Consider the following 25,906-nt stretch of genomic DNA (forward strand, 5'->3'; position numbering starts at 1 on the left):
TTTCCCCTCCAGAAACCTTAATGCGTGCCCCCCGAGCTCATCCAAAGGCCCTGTCAACATCTTTTAGGAAGGATCCAAGTTTGTGCTGTCCGCTTTGCTATCGCTTGGGCAGACATACTTGACCAATTTAAAATTGTCCGTCATGGGTTTCTCCAGGGCGGGGGAATCTGGAGAACCCGGTTTGATTTCCCACTCTTCCTCCGCAGGCAGCCAGATGGGTGGCCTTGGGCTAGTCACAGCTCTCTAAAAGCTCTCTCACTTCCACCTACCTCACAGGGTGTCTGTTGTAGGGAAAGGGAAAGGTGTTTGCAAGCTGCTTTGATAAAGCTGTTCTGACTGAGCAGTGATCTCAGGGCTCTCTCAGCCTCACCTGCCTCACAGGGAGTCTGTTGTGGGGAGAGGAAAGGGAAAGCAATTGTAAGCTGCTTGGAGTCTCCCTCCTGGTAGTGAAAAGCGGCATATAAGAACCAACTCTTCTTCTTCCTTGCTCAGTTTGGCCACTTGCCCATACTCAGCACCCCTAAACCAAGAAGGCAAAAAGCACCAGTGAGTTCTGGAGTGTTTATTATTATTTTTTGTACATCATATACAGTTTATAATAAAGTTAATACCAATTGCATATGGTTTTTGCTTCAGTCTGGTTTGAAATTCTGCATATAAACACATTATGAATCCCGCCGAACAAATATTCACCAGTTTAAAAATTTTTGTTCTCCTTCTTCATCTCGAGAAAGGTGAGAGGTTTTCAAGGGGGACAGCACGTTTTGCCCAGGTGTGAAGCCGTCCCTATGAGAGAGCCGGGGGAGGGGGGGGGGAGAGGGAGGGGGAAGGGGGGAGGGAAGCTGTTCTAGAACGGTCATGCAACAAACTTCATAACGGGAAGGCTAGATTCACGCACTGGAGATTCAGAAACAGAATTTTGTTAAATATTTCAAGCTAAGATGGCCTCTCTCTCAAAGCAGCTTGGACGCTGGCAGTTCGGTCCTCCTCACAGGCACTCCTCAGGAAGACAGTAAAGATGACGCAAGGCATGCATGAAAAGGTGGCCATGTGGCATATGTGGGGGGCGGGGTGTGTGCAAAGCAAGACGGTGCCATTTCTTAGAAGGGTTTTGCCCCTGGGACTAGCAGCTCGTGAGCCACACCAAGGCCACCCGGGCTCTCTGTGTCTGAGCAGGCCTGCTTCCCCCCCTCCCCTCAAGAGAGCCTGGCTGACACATGCAGCAGAACGAGTTGAGCAGAATTCAAATGCAGATGGGAGTGCTCCTTTGGAAAGAACCCACCCCTCCCAGATAAACACATCAACGTACAAAAAATTCCAGTCAGAACAGAAAAGGAACAGAGCAGGGCCGGGAGCGCTCTGGGCTCGTTTTCTAGTTGCAGGGCATTCGCTCAGAGGGAACATACCAATGTGGTACAGGCCACGCTGCTCTCTCGCTCCGCTGCGTGGGCAGATCAGTGGCAAGGGGAGAAATCGTTCGGCAATCGGCTCATTAGCCTTCTGCTGAGGCAAGCCCATTCAGAGAGAGAAGTCCGGGGGCTAAAAACGAAATGCGGGCTATTCCGATACCAATACGGAGTACGGCGAATACCCGAAAAAGCTTTACAAGTTCAAATACCTACTTCAACCCAAGGAAAGTGGCGCCCCCGAGACAGGTGACTTTCAAGTCAGCAAAAACATAGAGAAGAAAATTAAAAAGGCAAAACTTTACTCAAAAAACAAACAAGCAAACAAAAACACATTGGCACTCATCAGCTTCCAGAATTCACATATGGTATCATGCTCTAGAAATGCCTTCTTGTCGCGAGATATTAAATGCTTGAGATACCAAGAAGCAACGCCCTAGACCAGGGGTGGCCAACACTGTGGCTCTCCAGAGGCCCATGGACTACAGGGCTCATGGGAATTGTAGTCCATGTTCCTCTGGAGAGCCACAGTGTGGCCACCCCTACCTACCCTAGATACTTTTACAGTTAGCTTTGAGACCATTCCCCATTTGTTCATACGGTCAGAGAAAGCCAGGCACTGATCCAGCTAGACTATCGATCGAATCATTGGAAGCCGTTTTGTACACCTCTAAACACAAGGCAAATTTCAGGCCTGCTGAAGACATTCAAGACTGGCAAATTTTGCAGAACCGTTTTTCTCCCCCATGCCCTCTGTGGGCAGAAGGCTTTCCTTGTTCGGAAGGCAACTGTGGGCTCTAAACCTTTCCCACCATAACCATGCCGGATTAATTTCAGCTGGAAAGGTAGGCCAACCCGCCACCTCCTCCCTCAGCACCCAACGGAACAAAAAAGTGCCATGGAATCTGATTGGGCTGATGGCAGCCTAAGCCAGAGGAGACGGCAGTGAAAAAGATCGTCAACAGAACAAGAATCGCAGGCCCTGCCCTGAGAACTACGAACCTTCTCTGGCCTAAGCCCTCGCTCCGGCCAAGCCTGCAGTACCCGGGCAAGGCCTTTCCTGACCGTGCTTGGGCCCCTCCTCCAGCGTCCTTGACCTTGGAGGCAGGAAAGGGCGCAAGGTCAACCCACTGTTGCTTTTCACCAACCCGAGGACCACAACGGAATGGCTAGAAAACAAAGTACGGAACTCGCCAAACATGCCTTAAGTGGGACCAGAGATTAAGATGTGCTGGATACTGAATAGAGGCGGCCAAACTGACTCTCCAGGTGTCCACGGACTACAATTCCCATGCGTCCCTGCCAGCTCATGGAACTGCAGTCCATGGACATCTGGAGAGCCACAGTTTGGCTACCCCTGCCCTAAAAACACAGGCATGTATAGCTGTCAAACGCGCACACTCCTCTTTTCCTGTTTCCGAAACCACCTAAGTTCAGCAGAGCCTGGGCGAGGCACACGGCAAAACGAGGGAAATACATTATGCAGAAGCAAACGGGAAAGCAACGGCCAACCTCTTTTTTTGGGGTGTGGGGGGGGGGCAGGGTCACGGCATTAAGCAGGCAGGGCTCAGTGGGAAGTTGGCCGAGGCTGTCCTGCGTCTACAAGGATGCCTTTCTTTCTTCAGCTCATCTGCGCTGAGCCAGAAAGAGCATCTTGACGCCTGGTATCAGTTTAGACTGATTAGCCGAGGCCAAGCACACTGAACATGGCAAGGGCATGTGAAAAATGGCCAGCAAAGTAGAGAGGAGGAGAAAACAAAAGGCTTACTTCTGTGAGCTTGCTACTCGGGAGGAAAAGTAGCCAATTTACAGCCAACGGGATATCGCCGAGGCAGTTGCCATGGTGTGGCCAAGGCCAACCTACACGTACAAGCTGCTGTTTTCCCATCAGCAAATTCCTTCGCAGACAACCTCCCGGACAAAGATCAGAACAAGCAGACCCTTGCCGGTCAAACTCTCAAGTTCTGCAAGTGAAAAAAAAAGATACCCAGAAATTTTAAAACTCCACGTTCCGCACGACAGTTTATAACTTGGAGTCAGCAAATCACTTTTGAAGCAAGCCATAAGGACAGGATTCCTGGCAGACAACGGCGGAAAGAGGTTGGAAACAGCCGTCTCTCCACGACAAAAACCGTCTCTGAGACCCCCGTTTACAAAAAGCAGGACTCCAGCAATTAGGGTGAACCTGTAGGTGTGCGTCATAGAACCATTGACTGCAACTGCAAGCTAAGACCTGCGCGGGTGACACAGCGGCCGCAGATCCAACTGCACGTGCAACTGTCACAGGCCAACCCCTGAGAAACTTCGTCCTTGTCCTCGGAGGCTGCTGCGTATTGAGCTGGGAGCTATCAAGTGGCAAACCCTTGCGTGTGGATCGACCCTTACCGATCCCTTGAAATGCTCAAAAAAACCCAGACAAACAAAAATCCCCAACAACGACAACCCTGGACACGGAAAGAAACCGTCCCGGAGGTAAAACTGAAGTAGAGGGGCACCGTTGGAGGTCTCACGGCTGCAGAGAAGAGCACTTCTCTCCTGACCCCAAAGGGGAAGCTCTGCAAGAGGTGTGGCATATAACACGTGTTTACTCGGATTTCTCAAATGTGCAACAGGTCCTCATGGATGGGGTTTGATTGGGCTACAGCCGGGGCAATGCCAATGAGAGGGGGGGAGCAAATGAGGTTTCTCCTTACTTACGTAAACATACGTTGTTGGTGTCTGAGAAAAGCTGACGCCCTGTCTCAGAAGAGGAGGGGGATCTTCCCAGTTAAATCCTGGGCGCCTTTGGGAGTCTGAGGCCACTTTTCCACGGAGGAACCAGAAGATTTTATTTTGCTATTTTTTTTTTAATAAAATTAAACAGTAAAACAAACGAGAACAACAACAGAAAAGGAAGCCAATTCCTCTTTTCACTGCCTGCTCCCCTTCTCTCTCTCCAAGGGCCGGTCCCTCTCGTCACACTCTAAAGCACACACACACAACCCCCCCCTCCCCCCGAGGTCTCCAGTGGTGAAAACGCCACGGCCCCTAAGGATCGGCCAGGTGCGATGAAGGGAGAACGTAACTTGAGGTTCAAAGAAGCAGGTCAGGTGACGTGGGCTTCACAAAAAGGAGGCTGGCCTCTTCGCTGGCTTAGCCGAACTGAAAAAAGAAATTCCCCGGACCGGAAGCTGAAAGACACACAAAAGGGAGAACGTGGTTGAAGTCCAGCCTCGCTGCATGAACTTCCTCCTCCTCCTCCGGAGTGGGATCCCTGGGGCACCTGGACAGGTGGGCAAGGGTGGGAAAGCAAAGCCCCCTGGAGAAAAGGAGGTGGAGAAGGGACATGATGGCCGTCTTGACATACTGGAAAGGTTGCCGTTTAGAGGAGGGCGGGGAAAGGTTCCTGTTGGCAGCAGAGGAGAGGACCCGCAGTCATCGGTTTAAACTACATGGAGAATGATACTGGCCAGATATCAGGAAGAAAACTGTTCATAGAGTAGTTCAGCCGTGGATCGGGCTGCCTGAGATAGGGAGCTCCCCCTCACTGGCTGTCTTCAAGCAGCGGCTGGACAGATACACATCCTGGATGGTATAGGCTGATCCTGCATTGTGCAGGGGGTGGGACTAGATGGCCTGAATAGCCCCTTCCCACTCTAGGATTCTAGACTGACTGGCTACAAGGCGCAGAGTCCACAGCAGCCTAAAAGTCAATCTCTGGCCCCCTTAGGGGGTGGGACCTAGGGATTTGGGAGGCAGGCTGCCTAGCACTGCAACAGGCTTTTGCAAATATGGGGGAGTCTCTAAATTCATCCCCAACAAGCTGAAATGACCGGGTTTCTACTGCGCTCAGGAACTCAGGTGCGGCCAGAGCTCAAGGCGGAGGGTGGGGGAGTCATGCTGCACAAACGCGTTCTTTAACAGACGGGCTGGAGACAGTCCACTTACCTTCAAAACTAAAACCTCCCGGCCCGCCAAAGAAAGCCTTGAAGATATTGTTAGCATCGAAGTCTGTTTCGGGGAGGGGGTGGGAAAAAGAAAACAAGAGTAGAACTGGTAAGTGGGAATGCCATGGAAGCGTCTCAGGTTACAGACCAGCTGGCGGGGTGTGTGTTTGTGGTGGGGAAAGATGCTCTGCAATTTGGGGAGCTCGATGCTACCACTCGTGGTGCTGTCCTAAGCAGTCAGTGGGCCAGAAGGGTGAAACTCATCCTTGAACCTAACTTCCAAGCCTCTGGCCCCTAGGGGCCCCTGCAGGACTTAATGCAGAAGACATAAGAAGAGCTGTTTTTCTGTACTCCGCTCTTCACTATCCAAAGGAGTCCCAAAGTGGCTGACAAATACCTTCCTCTCCCCACAACAGACACCCTATGAGGTAGGTGGGGCTGAGAGAGCTCTGAGAGAACTGTTCTGCAAGGACAGCTCTGTGACTGGCCCAAGGTCACCCAGCTGGCTGGAAGAGCGGGGAATCCGACCCGGTTCTCCAGATTAGAATCTACTGCTCTTAGCCACTACACTGAGCTGGAAACACTGTGCTCTCATTGGGACTTCTCTTGCTCGTTTTCTCTTCCCCCCCCCCCCCACCCTAAGAAAGAGCCCCCCAGGCCAAGCCCCTCCTTGCTGCTCACCTCCCATATTCATGCCGTCTTCCTCCAGATCCTGCCCGCTATCATAGCGGGCTTTTTTCTTAGGATCGGAGAGGATGGTGAAGGCTTCGCCCACCTCCTTGAACTTCTTCTCTTCCTCCTTCTGGATCTCAGCGCTGGCGCTGCTGTGCCGGTCTGTCCGGGGGAACAAGAGAGAAAGCATGAAAGAGCTCAGCTGGACTGCGGAAGAAAAATGCTTTCCAAACCAAGGAAGTGAAGATGAACTGGCAACCGACACAACCAAAAGGCAAACCAATAAAAAAAAGATCCAAAGTACACAAATAAGACATTCTGCAAACCAAAGTAAGAAGATATTTAGATTTTAAAAAATGTAGACCTAATGCATTTCAACTAAGGAGTCTTTTTCAGAGGACTCTCAAAACGTTGTGTGCGTCTGTACGGGTTTGTGGTTAAAAGTGGCAGCCTCTAATCTTGAGAACTGGGCTCGACTCCCCACTCCTCCTTCACAAGCAGCCAGCTGCAAGACCTTGGGCCAGTCACAGTTCTCTCAGAGCTCTCTCAGCCCCACCCACCTCTGGTGTGGGGAGAGGAAGGGTAGGCGATTGTGAGCCGCTTTCAGACTCCTCCCGGTAGTAAAAAGCAGGGTGGAAAACAAAACAAAATAAAACACCCAGCTCCACTTCTATTTCTATCTGTTTGTGACTCTCAGATGAAGTCCTTTACAGGCCTTGTTTTGGAAAACCTTATACTGTTTCTCCTCTCCTTCGTTTTTATCAATCACAACAGTCCTGTGAGGTAGGTTCGTGGTTGAGAGAAAAAGCATGCAGAGCGGAGATTTAATTTTCAGCCCTTTTGGGGGCAAATCCCCCCTTACAAGTGGGGACCCCCTGTGGGGTGGGGGAGAACCCCTCCGTACCTGGGTGATGCATCAGAGCTCGCTTCCGATACGCCTTTTTGATCTCGTCTTCAGAGGCATTCTTATCCACCCCCAGGATCTTGTAATAATCTTTCCGTTTGCTTTTCTTTAGTTCCAGTTGTGCGTTCTTGAGGAGCTGCTTGTGTTCTGCGATGCAGCACAGGGGTGGTGGGGATGGTGGAGCATCGACAAGTAGATAAGAAATAGGTTTATTAATATGATTGAAAACCAGCAAACAAAGTACATTCGACTATTTACATACATCAGATGAAAATCCAATCATCCACGATAAAATGTAAAAATACAGCAACAGTGAAATAAAGAGCCAATATATAGAGCGAACAATGTATCTTGTGGGTCATATTATGGGATGCTGTATAAAAAGCATAATCTCTGGACAGATTATGGCATGCTGTATAAAAAGCAGCCCTGAATGCAAGCAAAAGACACGTGTGAAACCATATTTTAAAAAAATACCAGAAGACCGTACTCTGGCGTTACATTTTACCTTTTGTCTTCTCCGTCTGGTAAACCTTTTCGTAATCCCGGACGGCCTCTTCAAATTGCTCTGTGTCCATGTAACTAAGAAAGGGAAGCAGAGGGCGTTCTGACACTTCAACAGGCCGCGCTGGGGAGGGAAGGAGGGGGCCCAGGAGACTGGGGCAGGGGAGGAAGCAGACTCAGGGCTCATGGGAATTGTAGTCCATGGAGAGCCACAGTTTGGCCACCCCTGCACTATACCATGCTGGCATGGGCCTGTTGAGCCAAAGTTCTGGATCCCGTTCCACATGATTGACCCCAACCTCCTCAGTTCTACAAAGCACTAGATGCCAGAAATGCACTGCCTTCCTACCCCACCCCTATGAATGTGTGAAGATGCCGTGGACCAAGAAGTCAGATCATTGATCATTCTAGCCGCCTCCCCAATGCCTTAAACCAGGGTTGTTCCCAACACTGCTCCCCGCAGACAGCAGGGATGGAACTGGGGACATTCCGCACAGAGGGACAATGAGACGCTACCCATTCTCCCCGCTTGCTGGGCTCCCGTGCTCACCACTGTGCTCTCCTCAGGTAGGCTTTGATATACGTGTCGTCCAGTCGGATGGCATTTGTGCAGTCGTCTATCGCTTCGTCTAGCTTCCGGAGCTGTAAGGGGCAAGCAGTGAGATTAGGAAGGGAGCCGCTCGGGGGTTGCTTGGCTGTTCATTTCCATTTTGGGCTCTCAAGGGAGGGACGGGGGGGAGGCGACAGATCTGCCATCTTGAGCGCCTGGTTATTTAAAAATGCATTTATTTGCGCTTTCAGAACGGGAAAGGCGAATTCACACCTAATTCCTTCCGCGGCCAGCCAAGTTCATCCACTCACCCGGCCGCGGATTGTGGCGTCAGGGCCGTTGAGATATGATTAATGATTGTCGTAATGATTGCTGATAATGGTTTTAATTGTTATTGATATTGGTCTGTCATTTTAAGGTTGCTTTAAAATGTAACCTGTTTTTCTGAAATACAGTTGACACCGTTACCAAACTTATTCTGTACACCGTTACTCATTTAATGTTTTCTTTGTGAACAGCCCTGAGCTGCAAGGGAGGGCGGTATATGAATACAAAGAAACAAATTTATAGTCCACCTAGCGGACAAGGCCTCAAGAGGGATGACACAGAGGGAGTCCCTATAACTGACAGAACGGGACACTTTGGCACCCCTAGGAAGAGCTGAATCCCCAAAACGTGACAGACTAAGTGATGCAGAAAGCACATTATAGGGTCCTGCTTTGCTTTTTCCAGGAGAAAAACGGAGTATGCAAGTGAACAAGCCCCGCCACGAACTGCCCTTACTTTGGAGTTCACCGTCCCCCGATTGCAGTAGAGTTTGGCGTTGGTTTTCCTGTTGTTGGGATCTATCGCCAGGGCCTCTGTGTAAAGGTCAAAAGCTAGCTGGTAGTTCCTCTCCTTGAAAGCCTTGTTGCCCTCGTCCTTCTTTGCTTTCAGCGCTTTGGCATTCTGGAAGAGAAGGCGGCGACGGGTGAGACGAGCTCGGCAGCAACCCCCGCCCCGTGGCCCAACTTTTGGGGGGATGTATGGACGTCCCCCAAAGAGCTTTACGATCTATTGAGCAAAACTTGCTGCAGGTCCCTGGCCCCGAGATTAGATTGGCCCCAACCAGGGCCAGCCCTTTTGACCCCGGCCCTGGCCGAACGCTCTTCCAAATGAGATCAGAGCCCTGTGGTTTCCGCAGGGCTTGTAAAACAGAGCTGTTTTGCCAGGCCTACGGTTGAGGCCTAAAACAACATCTGAATTACACTGGCCTGCCTTAGTCCCGATCTCCCCCAAGCCCAGCGAGTGCTCTTGGTCCACGTGGCACCTCTGCTGCAAACCTTGTGGGCCTGTCCGAGGCCTCGTTTCTTGCCCGGCTCCTCTGCGTACTTACACGGCAGGCGACGCAGGCCTTGTCGTGGTCCGGAGCCATCCTCAGCGCCTGGACAAAGAACTGCACGGCCTTCTCAATGCAGTCTTCGTAGTAAAGGCAGAGGCCTCGGACGTAGAGGGCGTCGGCGTTTGTGGCGTCTATTCGCAAGATGTCACTGAGGCGCAAATGCATAGGCAGTCTCTCAGCTCAAGAGCCTGTGGCCATGAAAAAACCCTCCCTGCCTGCCGGCCTTCTCCCCTTTCCCTCTCAGTCTCCTTCCATGGGCCTTCTGTTCCCCAAATTCCTCTGGATTCATCTCTTACTAACTCCCCTCCATCTCAGTCCCCGCTTGGGAGTTTGGCTGGATTCCCCCCGGGGCCCTGGCTCCTGCCTTCTCAGGTGTGGGCTGCTTTTGCCCCTTTGTGAAACCTTACACTTGGGGGGGGGGCATCATCTGAGAATGGGACTGAGGTCTTTGTGGGTGGGCAGGTAGTTTGGAATTTCTTGCATTCTGCAAGGGGCTGGACTAGATGATTCTGGAGCCCCCCCCCCCCCTATGATTCTATGATCAGGGGAGTTGCTGGCACGGAAATGTCAGGTAAAAACAATTCAGACCCAAATCTTGCTCATCTGCCCAGCACCAGCCAAAGACATTTACCATGCAGAGAGAGAGACAGTGAGAAAGACAGAGATCCCCCCAAGCCCTTGTCTGCTTCCTACAGGTCGCGCTGCCTACCTTGCGACGGACTGTGCTTCAGGATAGCGGCCTAGTAACGCTAAGCATTCTGCTTTGAGGATTTTGAACCGGTGGCAGGCGGGGGCAAACTCTAACGCACGATCCATGCAGAAGACCACCTGGGCGGGAGGGAAAGAAACAGCAGCAGCCAATGAGAATGAGGGAAAGTCCAGATGCGGCATGGGGGAATCACCATCGAGCCTGTTGGGAGAGCAGAGGGCATTTGTTCTAGGCTTTTTGAAATATTTATTAGAACATCAGAGAAGGTCCATCTAGTCCGGCCTCCTGTCTCACAGAGCAGCCAACCAGTTCCCCTGGAGGGCCAGCAACAGGTCATAAAGGCCAAGGCCTCTAATAAAAACATCAGGAGAGCCCTGCTGGATCAGACCACTGAAGGTCCATCCAGTCCAGCCTCCTGTCTCACACAGGAGCCAACCAGTTCCTCTGGACAGCCAACAACAGGGCATAGAGGCCGAGGCCTTCATAAGAGTTTCAGAAGGGCCCTGCTGGATCAGACCAATGGCCAATGTTTCCCCGGTGTGGCACTGTTCCTGCTCGGTGCTCCGGTGTGCTTTGAGGTAACAGGGAGGGGCATCCCCGCCACCACTGGAAACACTGCTCCCCAAGCGTTCCCCATTCTGAGCAACAGGGAGGGGGAAAAAATCCAGCAGGCTAAGAGTGTTACGGTCAGTGTGTGTGTGGATGTATGTGGGAGAGGGTATGAAGCAGAGATGACAAATGCCAGGCTTCAATGAGTGGCTTCACAACCAAGTTTGTGACTCCAGCTGCACAAGAAGGGGGCCATTGTGTGGCTCCGGAGAAGTGCGGCTGTCCGTTCTCCCCTCCATGCCCCCCCGCGTGCTTTCCCGCAGGTGACATCACCATCAGGCACTCCAAGATGATGGAGGGCTACGGGGAAGGAGGCGCTTCTCTGGACACAAAAGGCACGCTTGATCATTCCCCCGAGGGACGGAGGAGGCCGGGGAGAGCCGGCTCGCGCCTCAGACAAGGCAGGGTTCTTCCTGAAGACAACTTTCAGATTGTGCCTGGCAAGCCAGCTGCTCTCGGGGACTTGGGAGCCAGTGTGGCAGGAATGGAGCTGAAGATGCGCAGAGGGCATGCGGGGACAAAGGAGAGCCATCCGGGGAGACTTCGCCATTGCTCAAGGGACCCAACAGGCCAGAGGGAGACCAAGAACGTTACAACCGGGAGTCACACTGTAGAGGAGCATCTCCAGGGCCTCACCTGGAAACGACTCATCAAGCTCATTTTTTTAAGCTACAGGGTGGAGTCCCAGCTCAGTAGTCTCCTCTTTAAAGAACCCAGGCAGGCCAGTAGACACGGGCTGGTGTAGACCAGGGGTAGTCAACCTGTGGTCCTCCAGATGTCCATGGACTACAATTCCCATGAGCCCCTGCCAGCAAACGCTGGCAGGGGCTCATGGGAATTGTAGTCCATGGGCATCTGGAGGACCACAGGTCGACTACCCCTGGGGTAGACTACACACCGAGGCAAAGTAAAACAGCTTTCTACGCACCTTCCGGAAATCTCGCTTTTCGAAGTCTGCTTCTGCGATCTTCTCGTACTCCAGGACGGTCCTGGCGTTGCTGAGCTGGAGGGGAAGACCGGAGCATGTCAGATCCTGTCGGGCCGGTTAGCACCCAACAGCCTCGCCCTACCCCCGCGAACCCACCCAGTCGAGCTCTTCTGCTCTGTGTGTCCTGAAACCCACGAGCAGGTACCAACGCTCCCCCGTAATTCCCTGCTATGGGATCCGGCCACCTGCTTCTCATTCTTTTAACAGTGAGCAAAGGATTTCAAACGGATGATGCAAATGGAAATAAAAGTTCTGTAATACGCAATGCATTACTTAAAAAAAAAGTTATCTATCAAAAAAAAAAGAGATACAACTCAACGCATCTTTAATAAACTAAGATACTTACAGACGATCACACCTCAACCGTCTGTAAGAGTCACAGAGAAGTTACCTGTATGCTGCTGCTGTCACTGCGCAGGGACTGGGGGTGGGGAAGGGGGCTGCCGGTCCCTCCGGACCACCTGAGCCTTTTAGCACCTTACCTCTTGCTGTGCTTGTGCATTTTTGTGATCTAGCTCTAGAACCCGTTGGAAGCAGCGGCTGGCGGCCATGGCGTTCCCGAGGCAGAGGTGGCACTTGCCCTCCCGGAGGTGTCCCTGAGAGGCAAGGAGAAGGAGAAAGAGGGAGAAAACCTTTTGCTGCAGGCCCCGAAAAGGGCTGTCGGAACCGGCGGCGCGACAGACAGAGACCACATACCCGCACGAAGCTATCGTCCATCCTGACAGACTGCTGGGCGTCCCCGAGGGCCTCCCGGAACTTGCCCAACATCATCAGAGTGGCTGCTCGGTTCCCGTAGTAACTAGCATTGCTGGGCCACGTATCTGAGGACATGCAACAAGACAGGGGCAAGTTTTAAAAGAAGAGGGACAGCCCTCCGTTCACGGACATCAAAGCCCCCAAAGTTTTGTTAAAGTGTTAAAGAAAAAAAAAAAAGGTCAACACGATCAAAAATGTCCAAACCCATGCTCTTTGGACGGAGACTAAAGAAGGCCTTTGTGACCCACAGTGGGGCACAGCCCCAGATCTGGTCCTCTTGTCACTGTGGGCCAAGCCAGCCACAGAAACAAACTCTCCTCAGACAGACAACATGGTGTAGCCTTTTAGTGGTGGTCTACCCCAGGAGGTACCCAAAAACAAACCCCCGCTCCGCCACGGTGGCTGACTTTAGGCCGATTGGACCCTCTCGGCCTAACCTACCCTGCAGGGTTGTTGTGAGGACACAGAGAAGGAGAGCTGTGAGTCCTGAAAGTCCACGACAGGAGGGCCAAACAAAGGTGTCACTGATGATGCCACAACCTCCCCCTTTCCCCTGCTTCTCACCTATGGCTTTTGTATAGTAGTTGTACGCTTCGTTGTAGTCTTTCTTGGCGTAAAAAGCATTTCCTTGCTCCTTGAAGGATTCTGCTTCCCTGAAAGAAAACATGACATTGTGAGTGGCCTGCCTAGTGCAGGGGGTTGGACTAGATGACCCTGGATGTTTTCATGACTCACAGGAGGCAGCAGCAACGCCCAGGACTGCGGGCCAACCACCCCACCCCAATGCAAGGATGCTTTTCTTTTTAATCTTGCTTCCAACGAAACCTCAAGATGCTCTCTGGGGAAGGGGCAGTGAGAGCCCAGGACACGAAGAAGGGCCACATGGGGCTTGCTTTCTTCCTCTCTGCAAGGCCAGCGTTTCGCTTATGCTATTCCAGGCCTCGAGGACTGTGGTCCCCAAAGAACTGAGACGTGAATAGCTGCCCCAGCTTTTAAAATTAAAATGCTCTACAGAGGGTGGTAAGGGACAGAGGACACCAAAAAGGCACAGGAGAACCGATGCTAAATCCCGGCAATCTAGATCACTCTCCGCCCCAAAAGAGGCGCATTTAAACTGCTGATTTAACTCAGGTTTGCCTCTTGTTTAACGCAGTGGACTGCCATGTGGTTCATGGGAACGTTGTTCTATAGGCCGAGGGGCCCTCAACCTGTATGTGCTGCTGGGATTTGGAGGAGAGGTGACCGGAGCTGCCGTAGCATGGCTGCCACGGGGGCAGGGCCAATCACAAAATTTGGGTGGCCTCTTCTAATGCCGGCAGCTGTTTACAAACACGCACACCCCAGCAGATGAGGAGGGTGATGGATCTCAGGCTCTTCTTTGGTATCAAGGAAGTGGAGGCTGCTTCATTCCAGTTTCCAAAAGGGGAGGGGATGTTTCTGTACTGCCACAGGGAAAGGTTGCCCCTATTCCATTCAAGGCCATTTGGATTCCATCCCCAAGACTCAAGTAAGCAAAGGCCAAGGAACACACTGGCAGGTGCTGTGTTAAGCGGCCGGGGAGGGGGGGAAAGGGACGGGGGGGGGGGGGACCACACTGAATTAGAGGCATAATGCAAAGCCTCTGCTTATGCAACCCAATTGCTTTTCTTTGCATAACAGCATTTCTCTGTGCTTTCAAGGCAGGAGAGGAGTTCTGCATTCAAGAGTCCCAAGTAGGCAGGAGCACCAGGCGTGCCTACTGGTCCTTCTAGAGAGCTGGAGGGGTGAAATCCTGGCCTTGGGGTTCCCCTGGGGCTTTATTATGGCTACCGGTCACTGGAAGGGTTCCTGGCTTCCCAGGCAGTAGCCGCTGAATCCCGCTCGTGACGGGGAAGGGAACGAAGGGCCCGCCCGCAGCGGCCAAAGCAGACGGCTTTCGGCTAGTTTCTTCGGCAGCGCCAGAATATCGCACGCAGCATCCTCCCCCCGCCCCCCCTCAACAAAAAAGCAAAAGAGAGTGTGGCGGGGACAATGCAAGCTATGTTAGGAAAGCCCCTTACGAGGAGAGGCCGCACAAAAGAGGGCTGTGTCGGGGGGGGGGGTGCCTTACGATGGTCTTAACCTCCCTCTGGCCCCAGTGGTCACAGCCACCTCCTCTCCCAAGAATGGGGCAGTTCATCGCCTCCGAGCACAATAGGGGTGAAGAACGCTGCTGCTGTGGGGGGTGGGTGAGGGGGTGGGTGGGGGTAGGGCGCTCATTGAGGTCAAAGCCGAGATTCTCGCTGCTCCCACTTCTGGCAGCCAATCCACTTGAGCCCTCGAAGACGACGGTGGCCCAGCTCTCAGGGGATCATGGTAATCGTAGTCCTCGGACATCTGGAGAGCCACAGTTTGGCCACCCCTGGTTCAGTGAAAGGGCGAGGAGAGAAGCTGCACTTCCGAAGCACTAGAAGTTTAAGGCTGCCCCAGTCTGATGGGAGGGCTCTCTCAATGGCACAAGCACCACGTTTTGTGTTGGTGCTTGCCTAACATGCCCCCCCCCCCCCCGCTTCCATATTCATCCCTGCAGGAGGTTTTAAATTAAGTGGGGAAATGTCCAGGAGACAGAAATCGACTCTTAGCATCATTACAGATCAATTTTCTCAATGTTTTTAAAAAAACAGCCGGGGGCTCATGGGAATTGTAGTCCATAGACATCTGGAGAGCCACAATCCCCCACCGCCCTGGAACTAGAGCTTGCCCTGAGCTAGCCTGGGCGATCTTCCTGCTCAGGGACTCATTTCCTCCTTCCCTTAGGCTGGATCCTGTGCACAATTTCTCTCTTGCATTGGAGCTTGTGCACAAGGAGTGTTGTGGCCACTCAGAATCAGAATGATTGAACCCTCCCTCGTATTTCCACTGTGCAACTGTTTCAGAGGGCACTCTAGGAAACAAGGAGGAAAAGGCCTAGCTTTCTCACAACATCTCGTGCGAGCAGAACTGTACTAAATCCCTGGCACCTTTCTGCGTGTGCGTCACCAAGCCAGTATTTCCCCGTTATTTACACTCTATTTCCATCCCTTCTGTTGCTTGTTTACTCCTCTGCATACCATCTCTCTGTGTTTGTGTGCTTCCTCCTCCACCACAGCTACCTTCAGAAGGATAGGAAGAGGCCAGGGTGAGCCCATGAGAACATAAGAGAAGCCATGTTGGATCAAGCCAGTGGCCCATGCAGTCCACCACTCCGTGTCTCACAGGTGCCACAGGAGGTCCACCAGTGGGGTCAAAACTAGAGAAGCCCTCCCATTGTTGCCCCTCCAGCACCAAGACAAAGTGTTCCATCTACACCTTGGGGCTAGGAGCCACTGATGGGCCTCTGCTCCAGAGGTTTCTCCAACCCTCCCTTGAAGCCGTCTATGCTTATAGCCGCCACTGCTTCCCCGAGGCAGCAAATTCCACGTTCTAATGATTTTATCCCTGGCACTACTAGGCAGGTATGAGCTGAGAGCTCTGCCCAGCTTTGACTTGTAGTGCTGTAGGGGCCGGTCTGGCTCCTGGGCGATTTCCGTTTGGCGGCCAGCCCCTGTAGAGACCAGCCCGCCTGAACAGTCCAGAGTGGCTGGCACCAAATGCCACAGGCTTGGCACAGTGCTTCCTCAGAGCTCAGAGTCCAGAATGCTCGCTGCAAAGCTGGCCATCTGTTTCTCCCTCTTTTCTCCCTCTTTCTCTCTCCCCGCAAACCTTGGGACTCTTGTTTGCTTAATCTTCCTGCATGTACTTGTAAAAAGTGGGGGCGTTTGGCTCATCTGCTTTGGGAGGGCTAAAGAGGCCTTGAGTTTAAAGCAAAAATCAGATGGTGCAAAAGGAGGACACCATAAGCCAAGCCAACCAGGTTTTGTGAGACCCCGGGGTTTCTTGACAGCCCTGGAAGGGTTTCCCGAATGGGTGGGGATTAATTAATGTGTTAAAAAATTTATCGGGTGATATGACCATGTATGGTCATGTCGACTCACCCAAATGTGGTGAGCGCACGCGTGCAACCACAGAGATGCACCCACAAGAGAGGAGTATTCTTTCCCTATGAAGTGAGCACTGCACTTGTTTACTAAGGACCGATGGCCACAACAAGGGGGGGGGGATTTGATCTCCTGATAGCACGGGCGATTGTTTCTGCCCCGAGCAGATGCCACGGCCTGAATGAGGTCATTCTCGGGGCCCGCACTGATGTAGGCCGCGCTCCCCCGCTTGCTACTTTTGAAGCTGGGGAAAGAATCTGCCTTGGCTAAAAATACAATCCCGCTTTCTGAATGGGCCCCTTTGTCCGGCGAGGGGTTGGCGTCCCTCTCCAGCGAGCCCGAAGGCGGAGCCGGACAGAGTTACGACGAGAACCCAAGAGGTCTCCTCCCACCGCCGCTAAGCTCCGGGCCCTTGCGCAGCTGGGCTTGTGGGGGGGGGGACGGGCCCTGAGGCTCTGGGCCTGCTGCGCGTTTCCAGATGCTACCAGCCTCTAGGCTGCCTCAATGGCGAGAAGCTCCACCATCACCGGCCAAATGGACCACCATGTCGCAAACATAGAACTTCTTACAAGTCAATCCTGGAGACCAAGAAATGACAAGGAAGCTCTGAGCAGAGCCAGGGGTGGCCAAACTGTGGCTCTCCAGATGTCTACAATCCCCGTGAGCTCCTGCTAGGGGCTTGGATGCCCCAATGTCACATTCTCGGCTGAGGAAGGGCCAAGGGGTTTGGCTTACTCCCCTGTAGGAACCAAGCATGATCTAGAACATGGGATATGGGGACCCACTCAAATAACCATCAGGACACGTTTTCCTTGATCCACATGTACAAGCAGGGAAGAAGAAGAAAAAACCCAACTAATGCAGGACCCGGGAGACCCCATTTCCTGGGCCGGTATCCAAGATACAAAAGAGAGCAGTGGAGAAGGAAGAGGGCTGGTCCCACTTCCCCCATGACCCACTTTCAGGAGTACTGGGACTCACTTTCGGGTCCTGACCCACAGCCTGGGATACACTGATCTAGAATATGTCCCAGAATGCTCTGCAGTGCACAGACGTTCCTCTGCAGATGACCATTTCTTTTATCTTTTTGATATGGTTCTCTATCTTCTTTTAAAATAAAAGAAATTTTAAAATAAAAAAAAAGAAAAGATGAATCAATATGCATACAAATTCACTGAGCGCTGAAAGCCACGGGTCTCCTATGATTTCTGGCATTCGGCAGAGGGTTGGACAAGATGACCCTGGAGGTCCCTTCCAACTCTATGATTCTATAATGCATACAACTCTTCCGTCCACTAAAGCTTGATGGTGCCCCCCCCCCGAGAAGACACTACTCAAAAATCAAATCCCCTCTTCTTCATGCCGGGAACCTCGCGCTGGTTAGCCGGCTTGGATTCCTCTTTTCTCCCCGGCTCCCCTGACTATCCTCATGGACCTTCCCCATAGGGCAGCCTGGCTCCCAACATGCCGGTGACAATGCAATGCCTCGTTAATGCACGGGGCGCATGAACTGTTGCCCGGCAAGGAGCTGGGTATCGTCGGAAGGGGCTGTCTGGAGATGACCCGTACGTCTCCTCCAGCCCCAGCGATTCGATGAGGGCCAACCGGCCCACAACGCAGGTCTTCATGGCACGCTGGAGAGATATTCATCTTGTGCCATGGTGCCCCCTAGCGTTCAGCAAGGGTCACAGAAGTCAATGTTGCCAGGACTTGACTTTTGACTTCACCGTCAGTGGAGCTGCGACAGACCAGTGGGCAGAACGGCCATAAGCTAGCAAACAACAGGACCTGGGCTGCCCAGTGGGCCATGGCCCCAAGGCTCTAATTACCACGTGCTTTTGAGCCCCACTTCCCCACCAGGCAAGGGGCAAACATCAGGATGCCAACCCCCCCCTCCCAGATGGGAACAAATCCCAACTCCAAAGCATAACTCCCCTTCCCAACATTTCACCGCAAGGGAAACGGTGTGTGTGTGTGTGTAGGAGTTGTAATCTGTGGCCAGGTCTCTTCAGCCACTGAGTGGAATACAAGAAAGGGAGATGCAGTGTGGTTGAGAATTGACCTTTGCCCATTATTACTTTCTTTGATGTGAAACATTACCAAACTTGTTTGGAGAGAACACAAACTGTTTATCTTGTTGTCTGGTGTTTAAGAACGCCAGTTTCCTTGTGTATATTACTTTCGTTTCTTCCCTGTTGTTTCCAGTACTTTGTTGTGTTTGCTTAATCCGGCCTTTCTCAACTTTTTAACCATCGAGAAGCCCTTGAAACATCCCCCAGCCTTCCAGAAGGGGTCCAATCGGGCAATATATAGTTGGGAAGCAGAGTTGTGGACTTGCCCACCCGGGGCCTCCCCTCCCCTTCCCACCCCGCCCAGGCCCATCATTGGCCATTTTGGGAGGGGTGGGTGGGTTGACATGATGGTCTTATCACCTGGTAAATGTTTAACACATTTTTAAAAAACTATATTAAAAATTAACTCCCACCCATTCGGAAAACCCTTCCAAGGCCGTCAAAGAAACTCCAGAGTTTCACAAAACCCTGGCTTAACCTCCAGATGGGGCCTGGAGACCTCCTGACCCCCAAAAGAAAAAGCCAGCGGCCTCGGAAGGCGGTCTCTATGGCGTTTGGTCCAGAGGGCCCACCCCTCCCCAAAACCTGCCCTCCTCACGCTCCTTTCGGTAAATGTCCAAATATTTCCCAACCTGGACTCTGCAACCCTAGTGGGACACGGTTCTCCTGTGACAGGCAAAAGGGCACTCAGGAAGGCTGAAGAGATGGGCTCATTCCCTAGCTAATTCCCACAGCTATAAGCAAGCAAAAGCAATCTGGGAGCACATTCAAGTGGGTGGCCATGTTGGTCTGAAGCAGCACAACAAAACAAAACCAGAGTCCAGTGAGGCACCTTTAAGACCAACAAAGATGTATTCAAGGCGTGAGCTTTCGAGTCCAAGCACTCTTCCTGAGTCTGAGGAAGAGTGCTTGCACTCAAAAGCTCACGCTTTGAATAAATCTTTGTTGGTCTTAATGGTGCCCCTGGACTCCGATTTTGTTTTGTTGTGCAATCTTGGAGCATTTTGCCTCCCCCCAAAGGAGCCCGTCGGCCTGAGCTGGTGCTGCCTGTAGCCGAGATCCCGCTCTCTGACCAGCCCTGTGCCCAGGGTTTGGGGCCTTAATTGCCACGCTGAGCTAGCTCCCTGGAGGAAGGGTGGGATGAAGGTTAATTTGTGGGCAAATTGATGGTGTAATGACAGTCTGCTCCGATGAATCAGACCATGTTATGAGCTTGTAACTCTCAAAACTTGTTCTTGATATTCCACGGTTTGATTCACTCCCACCGCTGCCCGAGCCCATGAGATTTGTCATTGTGTGCCAAACTGATGGGTCACAATAAAATAAATATCGGCAAAAAATCAGGCAGGCAGTCAATTCCTTTTTGCTCTCATTGTGCTATCTGCTCGCGTTAAGAACACTGATGCGCACTTTTAATCCAGCAGGACTGAACACAGCGTGCAAAATTAATTCAGTGCCCCACAACTCTCGTCTATGCTGGCGGAATTATCTCACAGTCACCAAGCTAAGCGCAGACAAAGGGGAGCAAGCCGATGCATGCACGTGAATGTTTATACCCCAAATAAAACTTTATTGGCCTGAAAGATGACCCTGGTCTCAATCTTTCTTTGGCTGCTTTGCACCAGCGCTGTGACCCTCCCGAATCTATAGTCCTGAAAGCACCTGAACTGTGTCATGTGCGAAGCAAACCACAGCATTAGCACATGGATAACTGCACCACTGCACTTTCTCTTGCTGCACGAAAATTGCTCAGACCTTCCATTTGTGTCATAGTAAATTCCACAAACATGGGGACACAGGCCATGTGAAGCGATACTCCTGGTTTGGATGAACTCAGAAGGTTGTAACGGTGCTTAACAGTCTAGGGGGGGGACCTGCTAAATTATTTTGTTGATTGGGTAACCTGCCCTTCGGTCTACGTTGTTTCTTTTAACATTTAATCACGCCTCTGATATACAAAGCACTTTCCGATCATCAGAACACAAGCCCACTTCTAAACATTTGATCTCGACAGTGAGTTCGGGTCCCCTTCGTACTTATGTTGGGGCTATTGCCTTATCTTCCAGCACGATACACACACCCTTCCAGGGCAAAGCCTTGTTGGTCTGAAGCAACGAAACAAAGTTGGAATCCGGGGGGCACCTTGAAGACCAACAAAGTTTAATTCAGGGGATGAACTTTGGTGTGCGTGCACGCTTCTTCAGAACTGAGCACGCACACCCAGAATGAAAACTTTGTTGTCCTTCAAGGTTCCGCTGGACTCAAACTTTGTCCACATACTTTGAAAGTTTAGCACATGGGAATTTTGAGAGAGAGAGATCCACAGTCGGCAGTTTCCTGAATATGTACACGTTACGTCTTGAAATTCCCACGTGAATGGTGACAGTCACATTCATGCTCTCCCCTATAACACATTTGTCACTATCGTAGGGGTGGCCTAGCTGTTGTTCTTGTCAAGCAGTTCTCTCAGAGCTCTCTCAGCCCCACTTGCCTCACAAGGTGCCTGTCGTGAGGAAAGGAAGGGAAAGGTGACCGTAAACTGCTTTGAGACTCTTTCAGGCAGTGAAAAGTGGGGTATAAAAAACAACTCCTCTCCTTCATCTCGGATTAACACACAGTCGCTTTCTCAGCATTCGCGGTGCTCTCTGTCTCTTGAGGTTCAAGTTCCCTTTCCAGGGTGACCTCAGCCGGGGTGACAGAAATGGCGCGGCGCCTTTCTTGGTTCCCACATGCTTGACCTCTCCGACACTCACTCTGTATTGCCCGCGCCAACTGTGCAGACATGCCAAGCCAGCCGCGTGCTCTGGAAGTCACCTTCTATCCACTCTGCTCTCCCTCCTCCCCTCTCTATATGAAAGGGGCCGTGGCTTAGAACAGAGGCAGTGATGGCAGGACGCGACGGAGGCTGATAAAAGCACGCAGGGGGTGGAGAGGGTGGAGCAAGAGCTTCAGCTCGCCTTTCCCAAATTCTAGAGCCTGATGGTATCCCCTGAAGCCGACTGGCAGTAGGTCCAGGACGGAGAGGGATTCAAATGTGGAATTCACCACCAGAGGACACACAGATGGCCGCAGGAACAGACAGCTTTACAAAAGGATTAGATAGATTTTTATGTGCCATGAATCTATCAATGGCTACTGGTCATGGCAACGCAGGGGAACCTCCACATTCAGAGGCAGTCAACCTCTGAATCTTAGAGTCGGGAGACAACGTTAGAGGAAGGCCTCTCTGCCTTGTTGTTGGCCTTGCAGAAGAACTGCTTGGCCACTGTGTGAGAGAGGAGGCTGGACTGGAGGGATCCTTCTTGGTCTGACCCAGCAGGCCTCTTCTGGGGTTCTTCTGAAGCCCTCGGCCTCTCTGCCCTGCGGTTGGACCTCCAGAGGAGCTGGCTGGCCCCTGGGTGAGGTCTGATCCAGTGGGGCTCTTCTGAAGTTCTTATGTACTGTGAACCTGGTTTGTTCCTCATGTACATGGTTTGCAGTCTGCTATTCTCACACGGACCCTGGGTCCGCATCCGGCCAAGGAAGACCGGTGGGAGTGGTGGTCCAGTGGTCTTCCTGGGAAACTTGCTCATCATTTTGGGTCTTCTCATTGAGAGGGCCCGGATGCATATTACCGTTCTTATGGAATATGTCATTAGAGTCAATATTTCCAACTGCTGGGGCAGACACACACACACACACACACACACACACACACATACACTTATTGTCTCAAAACTGGTGCTCTCAAACATGTTTTTTTTTTGCCTTGTGCTGAAAATGAGGAGGGAAACTGAGGGAGGGAAGGAGATCAGCTTCAGCCCCAAGACCTCCAACTGCTGGCCAACAACGTGGGCTTATGCCGGGTTTAGCAGAATGAACTCTAGTTTACAGGAAGGAAGCCTGTATTCGAATCCACCTCTGCCCTGAGCCACAAAGCCTTCTGTGAGCAAGCCACTCTCTTGACACATAAACTAATTTCTCAGTTTTCTTTGATGATAACCCCCCCCAGTGATTAGTAGCTTTCGGAACTTTAACACGCCCAGCCAGTTGCCCAGTCGCCTAGAGGGCAAGCTAGCTCAACCTGTTGTTGTTGACATCCAGGAAATGCAAGATGCACGTGTTTGGGGCAGAAAAGAAACACTGTGACTTATTCTGAGCAACAGTAACACTCAAAACACAAACCTTCATGCCTTAATGACAAGCAGCCCCAAGGCTTCCTCTCCGTTCTCCTTCGGCCAGCCAAGGGCCCAGCCTCGCCTTCTGGGGGTAAATCTCACGCCCGCCCAGGGAAAAGTCACAGACAGTTGAGCTCTTATCTCAAGCCTGCCCATAATCGCCACCTGAGGGCTCGGAAGCATAGCGGATCGGATCGTAACCGCACGCCCGCGTGCCGCTGAATCACTCACTGCATTGGCCACAAAGTTCCCTAAAGCTAGCATTTTCTCCCCATGCAAAAGAGAACGTTTATCTTGGTCTGATGCAACCAGCCACTAGAGATGGACGAGCCAGGACAGCGTCCAGTGAATCCCACCTTTCCACCAAAGAATTCCAGGCCACAAACAAGAGCCTCCGTATCAAAATCTGAAACTTGTCCTCCAAATAGAGAACCCGAGCAAGAATATGTTGTCCCTTTGGCTCATTTTCTTATGACCTCCCACGGAAAGGACAGATTTCTGTTCCGGCCCAAGAAATGAGGGCAATTTGAGATTATACAAGAATTAACTCACACCATCTTCCGAATGTTACAAGCTCCCTACAAGAAGCCAGCGATTAAAAATATGAGCTTAAAAGTCCCTGGTTAAAAAACTCAGTTCAGCAATAGGACCTCACTCTCAAAGTCAGCGCTATTGTGAGAAACGCTCTGCCCTAGAATGCTAACGTAAAGATTACAAGAACAGGGAATGCAAATTGCTTAACAGGCTTTTAAAATAGACATCTTACTATTCCGCTGAAAGCCATACAAGTACGAACTGCAGCAAGGTTAACGGAACAAAGTGTGAGTCCAGGGGTACCTTTTAGACCAACAAAGTTAATTCAGGGTATAAGCTTTTGTGTGCATGCACATTTATTGCTTATACCCAGAATTAACAATGCCCCTGGACTCAAAATTGTCTGTTGTTTCAGGCCAACATGGTGCCCCAACCAAATCTATTGGCAAGGATAATTGTGAGGCAGTCCTACCGAACTCCCAGACTTGAAAGGACTTCCACAGAAGCAGGACTAAGCCGTGCTATTTCTCCTCTGGTTGGACCAAATCAAGGATCTCTTTGGTCTAGCATTCCTTCAAAGCCAAGAAGGCCACACGCAGGGCAAGAAAGGAACAGCTCTCTTCTGCTAAAAAGAGCAAGCGTCCAGTAGTACCTGAAGAACTAAAAAAATTCATGGCAGGGGAATTGGCGTTCCTTAGTCACTGCTCACTTCTCCACCTGTCTGTCTGCAGCAATAGCAAACAGCAAGAGTCCAGGAGCGCCGTCAAGTCTAACAAAATCTGTGGCAGGGTGTGAGCGTTCATGATTATGGCTTCAGTTTTAACCGCCTCACTTGCCATCCCGAGCCAGGGATGAAGGAAGAAGGAAGGCTAGAGGCTGGAAAGAGAAGACAGCACAGCAACCGCATCTCCTTGCAAGCTTTCACACCAGCTCCTGCAAGAGTCTTGGGGGAAACAAGGACAAAGGGCAGAACACAATGGGATTTGGGGGACTGATAGAAAGCACATCAATTCCACCATGACTCTTTCAACCCCCCCCCCCGCACCCCGTCTACATTTTTTCTTCCACCAAAGGCTGGGTGTTCACCTAAGCTATGCGTACGCTCTTCTGCCACGATTCTTCACTGGATCTGCACACTTTGAAGTTCGTATTCAGCCGTCCCTGTAAGAGCTTAGTGGAATAACCACTTTTGCGATGTGCTCCAGTGTCTGCTACTTCAGAATATACCTTTCCCTGAGCATGGAAAGAGTGTACGGCTTCCCCTCTAAGCCCACACTCACAGAGCTGCCTTACATTGAGGCTGACCTTCGGTCGGTCTTGTCTGTTCCGATGGTCTCCAACTCTACGGCATCTCAAGCAGTGGCCCGTCACACTGCCTAATTTATTAGGGATGGAGGATCTCCCTGTGCAAGGCAGGTGCTCTACCAGAGTCCTGCCCCCCCCCCATTATATGCGCCTAAGCATCAGTTTTTTCAAAGGTGCATTGCCCTACCTGCAGACTCCATGCTGCTCTGTTGTGAGCTTCGCAACAGAACGTTGAGCTTCTAGCATTTTGGAAGACTACAGGCATGCCTTCCACGGAGCTCCCCGCCCCTCAATGATTGCCACCACCCGCTGTCCCTGTCCACTGCCCCTGAGGAGGGAGGTTACATAGGAACACTGCTCCCCCTTGCTTTGCAGTATGCTTGGCCACAGTGCCCCTGAGTACACTGCCCCTGAGCATGGAGGCTCCACGGATTTACTACCCCTGAGCAGAGAAGCCACACACAACTCTCTCACTTCGTTTGCAGCACGCTCAACACCATTGACTCCACAGGTACACTGCCCTTAGCAAGTTGGATTCACAATTGTACTGCCCCTGAACATGGGGGCTCTGCACGACTCCTCCTCTTTCCTCCTTAGCATAGTGACTCCAGGGATACACTGCCCCTGGACATGGGGGCCCCCACCTGCCAGTACGCTATCCCCGAGCAGGGAGGCTCCACACAGCCCATCTCACTTCGTTTGCGGCATGCCCAGCGCCCGTGGCTCCACAGGTACACTGCCTCTGCGCCTGGGGGCTCCACGCAGTTCCTCCCCGCCACGAGCCGCCTCCCCCTGCGAAACCGACCCCGTTGACAGCCGCACATGCGCACTGGCTCCGGCCTCCCCCCGGCCCCCTGCCCTCCCCCCCGGGGGGCGCCGGCGGAGGGGGGTGGGCGGGGCCTGTACCTGCGCGTCCCCGCGTCCTCGTCCTCGCCGCCGAACAGGCCCGGCGCCTCCGGGTGCGGGACCGGGGCCGCCGCGGGGGCCATGATCACGTCGCAGTCGCCGCCCGCCGCCGCCATCTTGCTTCCTCCTGCCGCAACCAACGGCCGCCGAGCCGGGGAGAGGGAGGGAGGGAGGGAGGCGGGGAGAGAGACGGGCCGGAAGCTCTCGCGGGCACTTCCGGAGGCAGCCGAGAGGCCCGGGGCAGAAGGGCCGCTTCCGGCAGTCGACGAGAGGGAGAGGCCGGTCCGCCAAGAGGGGCCCCTTTTTGCCACTGACCGAGACGGAAAGGGAGGCCGCCTAGGGACGGTTGCCAACCTCCCGGTGGCGGCTGGAGAGCTCCCGGGATGACTGAGCTGGAGAAAAATGGCCTTTTGGGAAGGAAGGCTACTAGAAGGGGTAGCCAAAACGTGTTTCTCCAGATGTCCATGGACTACAATTCCCATGAGCCCCTGCCAGCTGGCAGGGGCTCATGGGAATTGTGATCCATGGGCACCTGGAGAAGTTTGGCCACCCC

General features: G+C 52.3%; 1 protein-coding gene across 2 annotated transcripts; it reads right to left on the reverse strand.

Moving 5' to 3' along the window:
• Nucleotides 1–547: 547 nt before the first annotated feature.
• DNAJC7 (DnaJ heat shock protein family (Hsp40) member C7) lies at nt 548–25,563 on the reverse strand. Of its 2 annotated transcripts, none has more exons than XM_077315315.1 (14): nt 25,354–25,563; nt 12,970–13,058; nt 12,346–12,470; nt 12,132–12,245; nt 11,590–11,664; nt 10,053–10,171; nt 9,338–9,491; nt 8,746–8,910; nt 7,963–8,054; nt 7,417–7,490; nt 6,909–7,055; nt 6,014–6,166; nt 5,334–5,396; nt 548–4,576 (listed from the first exon to the last, which is right to left on the reverse strand). In XM_077315315.1, exons 1-14 carry the CDS (start codon nt 25,467–25,469, stop codon nt 4,539–4,541), a joined length of 1,524 nt encoding a protein of 507 aa, XP_077171430.1. In that variant the 5' UTR covers nt 25,470–25,563; the 3' UTR covers nt 548–4,538. The 2 variants fall into 2 exon arrangements, with proteins under 2 accessions (XP_077171430.1, XP_077171431.1); XM_077315316.1 differs by lacking the exon at nt 25,354–25,563 and adding an exon at nt 25,142–25,170.
• Nucleotides 25,564–25,906: the final 343 nt, after the last annotated feature.

The sequence above is a fragment of the Paroedura picta genome, chromosome 16, assembly GCF_049243985.1.
Source record: "Paroedura picta isolate Pp20150507F chromosome 16, Ppicta_v3.0, whole genome shotgun sequence".
NCBI classification, from domain to species: domain Eukaryota; kingdom Metazoa; phylum Chordata; class Lepidosauria; order Squamata; family Gekkonidae; genus Paroedura; species Paroedura picta.